This window comes from Vombatus ursinus, unplaced genomic scaffold, assembly GCF_900497805.2.
Source record: "Vombatus ursinus unplaced genomic scaffold, bare-nosed wombat genome assembly UNPS02014794.1, whole genome shotgun sequence".
NCBI classification, from domain to species: Eukaryota; Metazoa; Chordata; class Mammalia; order Diprotodontia; family Vombatidae; genus Vombatus; species Vombatus ursinus.
Window position 1 is genome coordinate 3,714,242 of NW_020954572.1, and position 13,736 is coordinate 3,727,977.

A 13,736-nucleotide genomic window follows, 5' to 3' on the forward strand; every position below is an offset into this window, starting at 1 on the left:
TATTGTAACTGTAGACTGAAGAAAAAAGGATATTTTTATACTAGTTTGGTCTTCACTACCTGAGACTTGTTGAAGGTCTTATCACTACTGATATTTTTTTCTTTTCAAGAAGATTTAGTCTCTATACCTTACCCTGTATTTTCTAAAAGTGAGAATGAAAAACCTTAGAGTTTTTCCTTAAGAAAAAATTTAAAGAATTTATGAGATAGGACTCAGATTTTTTTCTGCATTATGAAGTGTTAAAACAAAGGTTTACAGCAGCATACATAAAGGAAGCTTCTGATGTTCATAGAACTACTTTCGTGATATTGATTAATTCTTATTATATAAAACATTCAGTTTTCTAGGCCATTATTTCCACAAAAAACATACAACATTCTGTTGAAAACAGTCCAAATACATTCCCAGACACAGCTTTGTTGGCTAAACTTTTTGAAAAATTTCTTTATGGTTATCTTTAGCAAAAGTGGTATTTAAATGGAAAAATATAAAAAGTGCCAGATGCAGTTTTTCAGTTGCCATAAATGGTTAACAGATTATTGTCAGTTGGATAAAAGTCTAGATTCTAACAGTGCTAGTAAAACTTAGGTGATAGTTTTGTGTTTTTTTTAGCCTAATTTATAATATGTAGGCCTGTTAATTAATTTCCTACTTTATAGTTACATTTTTACTCATTTGAAACTTATTTAAAAATTATTTCATTTACCTAGATAATTTAAAGTATTTATAGTTGACTACTAAATAGCTTATTTGCATTAAACTTCAGAAATTTCATGTCCTTCAATAAATTGGGGTGGGGGTGGGAACAAAACAGGAGTTCAGAATAAATGTTAAAATTTTATTTTGCTTGTAGTCTTCTAATTTTTTTTAATTTTTAATTTTTTTAAAGAATTTATTTATAAATATATTCCCCCCCTCCAACTACCCTAGTACTGCAAAAGGTCTCATGAGTTACAAATATCATCTTTCCGAGTAGAAATGTAAGCAGTTCAACTTTATTAAGCCCCTTATGATTTCTCTTTCCTGTTTACCTTTTCATGCTTCTCTTGAGTCTTGTATTTGAAAGTCAGATTTTCTATTCAGCTCTTGACTTTTCATCAAGAATGCTTGAATGTGCTGTATTTCATTTAATATCCATTTTCCCCCTGAAAGATTATACTCAGTTTTGCTGGGTAGGTGATTCTTGGTTTTAATCCTAGCTCCTTTGACCTCTGTAACATCATACTCCAAATCCTCAGATCCCTTAATGTAGAAGTTGCTAAATCTTGTGTTATCCTGTTTGTGATTCCACAGTGCTTGAATTGTTTCTTTCTGGCTGCTTGCAATAGTTTCTCCTTGACCTGGGAACTCTGGAGCTTGGCTTAATATTCCTAGCAGTTTTCCTTTGGGAATCTCTTTTAGGAGGTGATAGTGGGATTCTTTCAGTTTCTATTTTACCCTGTGGTTCTAGAATATCAGGGCAGTATTCCTTGATCTTTTCTTGAAAGATGATGTCTAGGCTCTTTTTTTGATCATGGCTTTCAGGTAGTCCAATAATTTTTAAATTATCTCTACTGAATCTGTTTTTCAGCTCAGTTATTTTTCGAATGAGATATTTCACCTTGTCTTCTATTTTTTCATTCTTTTGGTTTTGGTTTGTAATTTCTTGGTTTCTCATAGAGTCATTAGCTTCCATTTTCTCCATTCTAATTTTTAAGGAATTATTTTCTTCAGTGACCTTTTGGACTTCCTTTTCCAGAATTGGGCCAATTCTGATTTTTAAGGTATTCTTCTCCTCATTGGCTTTTTGGACCTCTTTTGCCATTTGGGTTAGTCTATTTTTTAAGGTGTTATTTTCTTCAGCATTTTTTTGGGGGGTCTCCTTTAGCAAGCTGTTGGTTTGTTTTTCATGATTTTCTTGCATCACTCTCATTTCTCTTCCCAGTTTTTCCTCTGCTCCTCTTACTTGCTTCTCAGAATCCTTTTTGAGCTCTTCCATGGCCTGGGACCAATTCATATTTTTCTTGGAGGCTTTGGATGTAGGAGTTTTGATTTTGTTGTCTTCTTCTGGTTGTGTGTTTTGATCTCCTTTGTCACCACAGTAAGATACTATGGTCTGAGTTTTTTTCCACTGTTTGCTCATGTTCCCAGCCAATTACTTGACTTTTAAACTTTTTGTTAAGGCAGGTCTCTGCTTCCAAGGTGGAGGATGTACTGTCTCAAGCTTCAGGGGTTTTGGGTATCTGTTTTCAGAGATACTTCTAGGGACCTGTACATTTTCAGTTCTTCCATGGTGGTAGGATCAAAGGAGAGATGTTTACTCCTTTCCTGGCCTGTGCTCTGTTCTATGAGTGACTACAAGCACTCTTTTCTGCCTTGGAACTGTGAGAAGGATTCCTTCTTCACCACTGCCACAAGCTCCACCATGACAGCTCTCCCCTTTGCCCCTGAATTGCCACCTAGGACTGGACCCAGATCCAAGCATGGGCAAAGCAAGAGAATCCTGTCTCAGCACCAGCAAAGAGAGCCCTGCAATCCCCCTCCGATCAGTCACCTGGTCCGCCCCACCATCTGTAGGCTGGGAGTTCCGGAAGTAGCTGCCACCTCAGGGCTGCACGAGGATTGGAGCCAGACCATGCTTCTCCCCGACCCAGGTCCGACAGACCTCCCCCACCAACCTTCCAAGTTGTCTCTGGAGCCCATGGGTTGAGAAGTCTGGAAACTGCCACAACCGCTGGCGCTTCAGTCCCCTGAGGCCTGCTCCAAGTTTGCTGAAGCCCTGTCTTTGCCTGTGAGGCCCACGCTGAACTGGGCTTCTCTCCCAGTCCAGCACAACAGACCCTTCCCATCAACCTTCTGGGTTGTCTTGGGTTGGAAATTTGTTTCACCCTGTCTTTTTGTGGATTCTGCTGCTCTAGAATTTGTTTAGAGCCATTTTTTACAGGTATTTGGAAGGGTTTGGGGGAGCTTAAGCAAGTCACTGCTTTTACTCCACCATCTTGGCTCCACCCCCATCTTCTAATTTTTTTATATTAATGGATAACTTTAGAATACAAATTGTTGTTCTTATACTTGCAGATGTTTTCCCTTTCTAGAGGAATTATTTCTTTTCCTTCAGGAATGATAAATTTGTTTCTTATAAATCATTTTTCTCTAGAATACTCTGTCACTAGTGCATTTAGCATATTAATGATGTGGCATGTCTTAAAGGAAGTGTAATGATTTTTTTCCAATATAATCATTTCTCTGTTGTTATTTTTGGGATATAATGGTATTTAGTAGGAAATTTTTCGGTATATAGAGCTGATGTTTGAGTCATGAAGACTTTAGTTCTAGTCCTTCCTTGGACAAGACACTTATCCTTTCAGTCTCCCCAGGCAATTTTCTATGGTTGCACATTTCATAAGAGCTGCTTTTCTGCATCAGTAGAAGGAGCTTCCTCACCACAAGTTCCTTCTTCCAACAAAATGATCAGGACAACATTAAAAAACAAAACAAAACATTTAACAGAAAACATTTCTTTCCTTCACATCTCTTCCGTCCCTTTCTTCATTCTTTTCTTTCTTCCTTCCCTCCTCTCTTCCTCCCTCCTTCCCTTTTTCCTTCCCTTCCTCCCTTCCTTCCTTCCTTTCTTCTCTTTCACTCAGACTGGAAATGCTGATCCCACTACTGATCATCACAGGAAACTTTGACCTGCTTGGTTTCAGAACTGAGCTCCTCCTTAGGCAACCTAGAGGTATCTCTTGGGGGTTAGAGGGGGCTCTCTCCCCACCCCACCCTTGATGTCTGGAGACCAGTCTCAGTCTCTCCAGTAGGTGCAGTTATAGGTGTGAATCATCACACCCAGTCTACATTCATATTTTTAAAAAGTTTTTGTTCTTGTATAGCTATACTTTTTTGCCATGTTTATCACAGATAGTAAAACTTTACCATGTTAATAGTGTATGTGTCATCAGTCTAGCTTAATGAATATTTTTTTAAAAACCTAATTTTATTCCTTTCAAGTTTACTGTTTTCAAGTAGAAATACTTTCTGGCTCTTTCAATAATAGGTAAAACTGACATATCCAGGGTATTAATTTATGTAAGCAGAATTTTATTCATTCATTCATTTGTTTATTTTTATCTCATATGCCCTTTAAGTTTTACAGAAATAAGGCAAAATGATACATGTTATATTAGGAGCTAACTATTTTTGTAGGTAAGCTCAAAAACTAGTAGTTTGGTTATAGAAGTACTGGTGTATTAACCGCATATTTTGGATTTCAGATAATTATACAGAAATGCAAATAATTCAATAGGATAAGTGGAATTTTAAAAAGACTTTTTAAGCACAGTGTGAAATAACCCTTATGCTCATCTAGCCTAATTCTTCTACTTGTACCCTTGATTTCATTCTTTTCCCCTTTCTCCATGGTTTTGTTCTATAGTCATCCTTTTTCTCTCATGTGTCTACTAGTCATATCTCCCTCCCTACTAGTGCTTTTCTTTTTGCATGCAAACATGCTCAGTGTCTTCACACCTGGAAAATGCCTCTTCCCTTGATCTCTTGTCGTATATCTTTTCTTTCCATTATTGATAAAGTTGAACAAATTTATACCTACTGCTTATACTTTCTAATTATCTGCTTTGTACCCAACCCCTTGTAGTTTGGCTTTTATCCTCACCACTTTGATCGAACTGTTCTCTCAAAGGTCACAAAAACTTTTAAATTGTCAAATCTAGTGGTCTTTTTCAGTCATCATCTTCCTTAAACTCTGTACAACTTTGGCCAGTATTGTACCACTTCTGGATTCTTCATCCTTGCTTGATTTCAGAGACACTACAGACTTCTGGTTCTTCTGTCTCTTTTCCTTGTTTGTTTCCTTCATTGACTCCATAGCCTTTTTCCTGACTTCTTATTGTAGGTATTCCGTGAAGTTATGTCCTTAACCTTCTCTTCTCTCTGTTAACTATTAATCCTATGGCTTTAATTTATGAGATTTTTTTTTTGTTCTGAACTAGACAAACACCAATAAATAAGAACATTTTCTTATACAAAGAACAGAAAAGGCATTGTATATGAAATCATAAATACTACCTATAGCTTGTATTTTAAAAAGATATACAGTTTGACCCACTAATTTCAAAGCTGTCTCACTTATCTGTTATCCTCTGAACCTCTTTCTGCCTTCTCATCTTTTTTGTTCACTTCCTTTAAATATTTTATGTATGCTCTCTCTCTCTCTCCTTTTTTTTTTTAACATTTCTAACAGTAGCTCCTTTTCCCCTACATTCTTCCCCTTCACACCAAAACAAAACCCAAAGCCATTCCCTTATAACAAGTATAGTTAAGCTAAATTAAGCTAAATAAATTCATACCTTAGCCACATCTGAAAATGTGTACTTCATTCTGCACCTCTGCCAGTGCAGATTGATGCCTTTTTTTCCAACATATAGTCTTACAAAGCTGGCTGAAACATTGAGAAGTTAACTGTTTCCTCAGAGTTATATAGCCATTATATGTCATATGTAGAACTTAAACCTAAATTTTCCAGACTTCAAGGTTGGTTCTCTATCCACTGTACCGTGCTGCCTCTCTCTCTCATCCTTATAGTTCTTTGCTACAACAAAAACTGCTGCTACGTATATTTTTGTACATACAGGTATTTTTCCTCTTTCTTTAAAGTGTCTATTTAGCATTTGTATCACTGGGTCAAAGTTTAGCACAGCTAAATGAATTTTGGGTTGTAATTACAAATGCTTCCTGTAATTGTTGAAACAATTCACAGCTCTCCCAACAGTGCTTTAATATTCTGGTTTTCTCTTGCATCCACTGCAAAAATTGTCATTTTCTTTTTTTGACATCTTTGCCAATCTGAGTGTGAAATTGAATCTCAGAGTTGTTTTAATTTTTATTAATCTTCTTATTAGTAATCTGGAGCATTTTTATATGTTGTTGATAGCTTGGATTTCTTCACTTGAGAAATGCCTATTTACGTCATTTGACCATTTATCTATTAGAGAATGGTTCTTGTCTTTGGAGGGCTTCTGAGGGCACACCATATTAATGTTGCAGTTGGTGTAGACATTCAGTTGGCTTAGCCCAATGCAGCTCAGAACTCCTGGGTTCAAGAAATCCACCAGACTCAGTCTCCCTGGAAGCAAGGATTATAGGTGTGCAACCCCCAACTCCACACATTCTTCAAAGCCCAACTCAGATGTTAACCTCTGTTAGGAAGTCTTCTATGGCCCTCCTTGTTGGTAGTAGTGTTCTTTCACAAATCCCTCATAGCACTTTATTTTTTTTTTTTAACTCAAATATACTTATATTCAACAACTTGATGTTTTATACCCTTGTTATACTACATAAGATACAAGAAAGCAGACTGTCTTTCTTAACTTATTTCCCAGTGCTTAGCACAGCCCTTTGTACATAACAGGTGTTTGATAAATATTTATTGAATTAATTTTTAATTGGTATTTTCAGACTTTGATTAATCATGCTCCTTATGCTTTTGTTTATACTGTTTATTTTATTCATTTGAATATCCATTCAACAGACTTTCATTAAGCTCTTTGTATGTATACCATACTATGCTGAGCAAGGGGGAAAATGATATATAAAAACCCTTAAACAGCCCAATTTAGTAAATCTGAATGTGTGATTAACTTGTGACCTGGACAGATTATTAAAACATCTTATCCATAAGTTTAATTCTAGTAAATGGAATATTTTGAAAGATTTTTGCACATAACAGTCAGCTTTTTCTGAAAGCTTATGGACAAAATCACTTACCTTCTATACAGTGCTTCCAACAATATGATCACTTCAATATTCATGGAAGTGTAAAGCTTTTTCATCTCTTGGTCTTTAATTGAAAAAAATTTTTTTTCTTTTCCTGAATTTATTGTATCAGAAATTAGCTTTGAGAAAGTACCTTAAAAAAAAAAATCTTGACTTGAACCTTTTTTCAAAGGGTGTTACTTAAATTTAAAATTTTCTTTATAGAGCACTTTCTTTTTTACACAGCATTCCAAATACATTCCAAAACTAATTAGTGTTAATAGTGAAACTACAATGTCATTTACTCTCTCCCTCTCTGAAAAATGTAAAGTCATGGCATCTTGTTTTACTGTAACTTTGCCATTGTGTGACCAAATATTTTATAAGCAAAGGAACTTGGACTTCAAATTTAAAAAAAAAATAGAAGAACCATTTTGGTATGTTACGTTACCTCATAGAGATGTTACATTTGGCTTACAAAGCCATATTTTGCCTGCTTTTATATAAATGTTCTGAATTTGAGCTGTGGTTTGAATGAATTATGAATTTTTCTCTAGAAACAAAATTGATGAGAGATTGAGAGGAAGATGTGGTTGAGAAGTGGTTTTATTTAAGGATTTTTGAAGTGGGTATTTAGCTCTCTCAAACTTTTCCTGGTTATTACCATTACCCTTCTGACCTCCATTCCTCAGATTCTGAGTGTTTTCCAGACTCTTATTGAGAATATATTCTAACTATTGCTTGACCTTGAAACATCTCTTTACATACTAAGTGGATAGGTAAAATATAATACTGCAAGCAAGATATCAGATTAGAATTAGGAAAGAATGTGTAAGGATATATGCATGAAAAAAGTACTATGTCACTAGCCTTTTGTTGCCATTTATTGATTTACTTACATATATAAAATGGATGTATTAAATACCATACCATTTCATTTTAGTGTTAGATTAGGAAGAGTTCCCAAATATTTTTACTGTCTTAAAATTTTAATTTTACTTAAATCATGAACTTTATTGTTTAGATTTTTACAATGTTTTTGTGGCGCTTTCTGTCTTTACCTCACCTTTATTTCAGCTGCTCTAGATTAGACTCTCCCTTGTGACAAAAAAAAAAAAACCCTAACAATTACCATAAACATTTGACACAATGACCACACCGACAGTGTATGATACTCTACTGTGATGGTTCCATGCCTTTCCGACTTGAGGGGGAATGTTTGCTTCATTGTGTGTTCTCTGGGATTTTCATTAATTTTTCAGTTATTCAGAGTTTGACTTCCTTCAAATGATTTTTTTCATTTACATAGTTGTAGATTTTTTTTGTTCTGTTTATTTTATTCTGCTTCTATTCTTACATACATTTCTCTGAACTTCTCATATTTATCTTATTGCACAATAATAATATATATTTTCATATGCCATAGTTTAGCCATTCTTCTAATGTGTACCCACTTTGTTTTTATCTTTTTTCTACCAAAAAGTGTGCTGCCGTTGCTATTTTGGCATATACTTGACCTTTATTTTTGTCTTTGACATCTTTAGGGTCTATACCCAGTGGTGGAATCTCTAGGCCAAAGGATAGGGAAAATTTAGTTACTTTTTTTAAACATAATTCCAAATTGATATTCATAATGGTTGGATCACTTAATGCCTTCACCATCAATGTGTCATTGTGACTGTCTTCCTAACGCCACTCCAATATTGACTGTTCCTGCCTTTTTTCTTTTTTGCCCATTTGCTAGTGTAAGGTAAAACCTCAGAATTGCTTTAATTTGTACTTCTCTTTCAAAATCACATGCATGATTCTTATCTCCAATAGATTTGAAAATGGTGCAAATTTTGATAAATGAATAGCAAAATTCATTTGGAAAAATAAAAGACCAAGAATATCAAGGGAAATCCTGAAAATAATTAATGGCACTTAAAAAGTGCCATTCTATGATTCTATGAAGATTAATATAAAATATAGCATAAATATAAAGAAAGAACGGTGGGTCACCTTAGTTCTGTGGGATATGGGGATATTTCTTATTTTGAAAGACCATCTGTATTTCATATTTGAAGTTTTTATCTTATTCTCCTTTGTTGTACTGAAAAGAGATAACTTCCTATCCCAACTTGGATTGATTAAGCACTTTTTTCAGCTCACATTTTTAGTTTATAAAGTTACTGGTTTAAACAAGGAAATTGATGATATGAGACATTCTTAATACAAAAGTCTCTTTGGCCCTTTAGTATATAGCTGGCTTTATGAAAAGTAATTCTAGGAATTATCCATGATAATCCAACTGTCTCTTCAAAGTTTTGTAGGTTTCCCTTGTATAGTAAGAATTTCTTTTTAAAAATTAAAAATTAAGTTTATTTTAATCCAGTGGCAAGCTATTACGATTTCATTATATTAGAGCAAACATCCTGACTTTCAGTTTATACCTTTTTAACCAGGGTGCCTTGTCCTACCAGCTGTATCCTGGGCCATGTTCTTAGTTCCGCTAGACAGCCTTCCCAGACAGCCTACTAAGAGCAGGGTCCAGCCAGGAAAATGGGATAAAGGAAAACAAATAGTCCTTTCCATTTCCTAGCATTTACCAAATGGCTCTGGAACTACCATTGATATTTCTAACATGCTTAGAAGTATTTGCCAGACTTTCTAATGCAAGCAAAGAAATGAGAAAACTCTCTCCTTTGCTTAGTTGAGCTTTCAAAGAAGATGAAAAACATTACCTAAAATGTACTATTGAACATTTTTGTATACTTACTGCCTTAATCATTTCATCCTGACATGAATTAAATAATCTGGAGCTACTGTACAGATTTATTGATTTCATTTTAAATTCTCTCCAAATTCTTCCAATACAAGGGGAAAAGTTGAGCTAAATACAATCATATAAAATAAATGTTAAAATTCAAAGTAAAATTTGAATAAATCTTATTGCATTTGATTATTTTTAATGTACTGTTTGTTACAAAATGACAGTGATATGTTTACTTTATTATATTTTTTTAATTTTTTAGGTGATCTTCGTCAGGAAATGTTAGATGATGTACAGAACAAATTGATGAACCTGATAAATAGCACAGAAGGAAAAGTGGACAAGTAAGGGGGTTTTACTATTTGCTGTTATATTTCACATTATGTTGAGATTTGTTTTATTCAACAAATGATTTTTAAAATTTAAAAAATTGTGATATGCAGATAAGTATTAATATTGTTTCATGTAATTTGTTCAACTTTTCATTTAATTTGTGTTTTCTTTATGATATAAATATTAATTTAATTATATAATTTAATTTATTTAATTATATAATTTAATTATATAATAATTTAATAGTATAGGTACTTCATTATTTACTCTTTTGCAATATTTTTTCACCCTAAATTTTTTGGGAAACTTTATTTTTGCTAAAATGTTATTAGAAATTCAAAGCAAAATAGAAAAATTCTGTTCATATTTTTAGCCATCAAGTTTTCTTTATTAAAATGGAATTATTGTGAGGAAAGTGCTTTGCAGATCTTAAAATATTATTGAAAAAAGCACTTATTTCACCTTACTCAAACTCTTTGGTTCAGGGACATTATAGTCAGGCTGATATAGTGGAACGAACACTGAACTTGGAGTCAAATGATTTGAATTCAAATCTTGGTGTGATTAAAGAGGTCCTTTGGTGTATTGGCAAGAGTTCTGGCTTTAGAAATAGGAGAACATGGATTTGAATCCTGTCTCTCACACTTAGTGGTGAGTGATCATTGATAAGTCACTTATCCTGAGGAAACCTCAATTTCCTCATCTATTAAACGTGGATGTTAATAGCACCCACCCTGCAAAGTGGTTGTGAGGATCAAATGAGATAATATATGGAAATAACATGTAATATATGGAAAGTGCTTCGCAATCCTTAAAACTGCTACATAAAGTTAGCTATTTTTATTATTTTTTATGTTATTTTTGGCAAGTCACTTAACTGCTCTATGTCAGGTTCTTCATCTGCATAGAATTTGTAATCTATATAACCAGGTCATTAAGAAGAAAACATTTTGTGAACGATAAATTTTAGCTGTTATTATTCATGTATTTGAGAGAATCATTCAGTATTCACTATTGTCCAGTAATAATTGTGAATATGTAAACAAGGTAAATGATTGAAGGGCCTAGAGTTCCCTATTTTTCTTAAGGAAATTTGAGATGTTCATGTTATGGGAAATAATAGGCAAAAACCAACATATACATTGAAAATTAATTTAGAGATGATTTTTCACTTTAAAACATGGCTGCATAACATGGTTATTCAATAAGTTATTATCTATAGGAGGATGTAGGATTTGAGTGTTTTCACTTAATTGAATTTGCTAGGATTAGAAAATGGGAGAGTAGCTAAGAATATTTGGTGCTTGGAAGAATATATTTAGTGATGTTTGTTTTGGAATTAGTATTTACATAGTATTTACATTAGTATTTACATAGTATTTACATACATTCGTATTTATATTAGTATTTACATAGTTGATCTAGATTAATTTTTTTTTTGTCTTTTAGGGTTTTAATGAGAAACCTCTTTGTTGGACATTTCCATACACCAAAGAATAAACGTCATGAAGTGTTAAGATTAATGGGAAGCATCCTGGGAATTAAAAAAGAGGAAATGGAACAGGTAATAATAAAAATAAAATCTAGTCTAAATAAGCTTAAAACTAAAAGTGTTGCTATTTAGAATTGTTTCTTGTTAAATATAAGTGGGAAGAATATTTTTACTTAGATCAGTGTGAAATGATATGATTTTTTTTTTTGGGAGGGGTGGAGAGGCAATTGGGGTTAAGTGACTTGCCCAGGGTCACACAGCTAGTGAGTATCATGTGTCCGAGGCCGGATTTGAACTCAGGTTGTCCTGACTTCAGGGCTGGTGGTCTATGTACTGCGCCACCTAGCTGCCCACATGATTCTTTGCTATAGAAGATTCATTCATGTAGTCTGAAGTTAATTTAATTCAGCAAGCACATTAAATGCTTCTTTTGTATAAAGCTCTATGGGAATGCAAAGATGAAATGAGATAGTTCCTGTCTTTTAGAGCTTATAGTCTACTAAAGGATACACAAATATATACTGATAGGGTAATATATGACAGAATGTGAAAAGTGAAAAGGAGGGAGCTAAACAATATGCTTTGAGGAGGAAGTGATTGCTTCCAACTGGTGCGGTTGGGTGCAAGGGGAAGAATCAGTAAAAGTTTCTGGGGGACACTGCATCAGACTGAGATTTTGAACAAGCTAAAAATGAAGATTGGAATTGGTGGTAGGGAGGAAGGTAGGCAGAGTTAATTCTAGCCTAGTGAGATTGCATTAACGAGGCACCAGGTATAGGAGATAGCAGAATAAAAGAGAATAATGACAGAGTGTGGGGGACAGGGGAACAATTTGACTTAAATATTAGAACATGTGAAGGCAGATAATATGAAATTAGGGTAAAAGGTAGAATCATAGACCAAAGCCCCTTAAGCTTTCTAAATAGAGGAATGATATAATCAGTTAGTGCTGCATTAGAAAAATTGTGTAGACTGCAAATCTTAGGTGTTTAGCATCAGTTAACCCCTCAGAATCTTCCTGCTCTACTTATTTCTTAAAATTTCCCACAGTGAATACTCTGAATTTTTCTTCTTATAATAAGTGATTCAGACTCTCAGTTCACTGGTATTAGTGAAATCTTCCCCCCAAAATTCCTTCAACTCACCTCCTCTCAAAACTTCTCGGTATCTTCACCCACTGAGGAATTCTTAGTCATTCCACTAAAGCTAGTCTCTTTACTTGTGCCTTTACTCCTATGGAATAATTGCTCTTCTGGAACCTTATAGCATCAGTCTCTTCTAAGAATCTTCACTGGCTCTTTCTGTCTACCTAATAACATGATTAGCTCTTAAATGTCCTTGTAAAAACAAAACAACAAAAAAACCCTCTTGATTTTCCAGTCCTGTACATTTGCTTTTCTTTTTTGTCTCTTTTACTATCAGATTCCTTAAAAATGTTATCTATACCTGGTGCTACTACTCTCTTACTTAACATTGTCTCCTTGACCCTTTACAATTTGGTTTTAGCATCTATTCTACTGAAATTGTTCTCTCAAAGGTCATAAATTGCTTCCTAATCCATGGCTTTTTCCCTTATTCTTCATCCTATATTACCTCTCTATAGTGTTTGATCATCACCTCTTCCCCTGGGGACTTTCTCCTTTGACTTCAAAGAACCTATATTCATCTGAGTTTCTTGCCTCACTAACTTCACTTTTTTATGTTTGCTTTGTTGGCTTCCCATCCTATTCCCACTACCCTAACTTGGCTGTTTTCAGAGTTTGCTTTTTACTCTTTCCCTTTTCTTTTTCACTTGACAGTCTCCTTTATCCTGTAGCTTTTAATTACCACTTCTGTCTAGATGACAGTGCTTTCAAAAGCTTCCTCTCCAGTCCTGATCTCAGTCCTGAGCACTTGACCCACATCTTTGACTGTCTATAAGAAATTTCTACCTGGATGTTTCCGTTTTACCTCAAACTGAGCTTGTTATCTTTCCCATTAACCTTGATCTTCCTCCTCACTTTATTATTTCTATTAGCTATTCTCCCATTTTTCTAGTCTTTAATGTTTGAAACTTCAGTGTTGTTTGAGACTGACTCACCCTTCTGCTTTTCCAGTCAGTTACCAAATCTTGATTCTTTCTCTGCAATGTCTAGTATATTGCCCTTCCTTTCTGTTCTTCCTGCAATAATCCAACTTTAGGGTTCATGCCGTCCACCTGGACTTTCATTACTCTCCTAATAAGGATCTTTTCTCTGCTTTTCTCCCCTTTCCAACTCATTCTCCTTGATTTCTGGCCAAGATTACAACATGAATGAGAGGCAGTTGGTCCAGCTCCCATAAATACTGACTCTGGTAAAGTTTGTACTAGGCTGAATAATGATAAAGAAATTGAATGAGAACTACAGTAAAATGACTTATTATTCATTCCAGAAC

General features: G+C 34.3%; 1 protein-coding gene across 1 annotated transcript in view; it reads left to right on the plus strand.

Annotated features, from left to right (window-relative positions):
* TRIP11 (thyroid hormone receptor interactor 11) overlaps window positions 1-13,736 on the plus strand; it is an 88,595-nt gene that overhangs the window by 63,367 nt on the left and 11,492 nt on the right. The window contains exons 17-18 of the mRNA XM_027869931.1: window positions 9,759-9,840; window positions 11,279-11,393. Of these exons, the coding sequence (XP_027725732.1) occupies window positions 9,759-9,840; window positions 11,279-11,393 (197 nt within the window). The remainder of the gene's footprint in view (window positions 1-9,758; window positions 9,841-11,278; window positions 11,394-13,736) is intronic.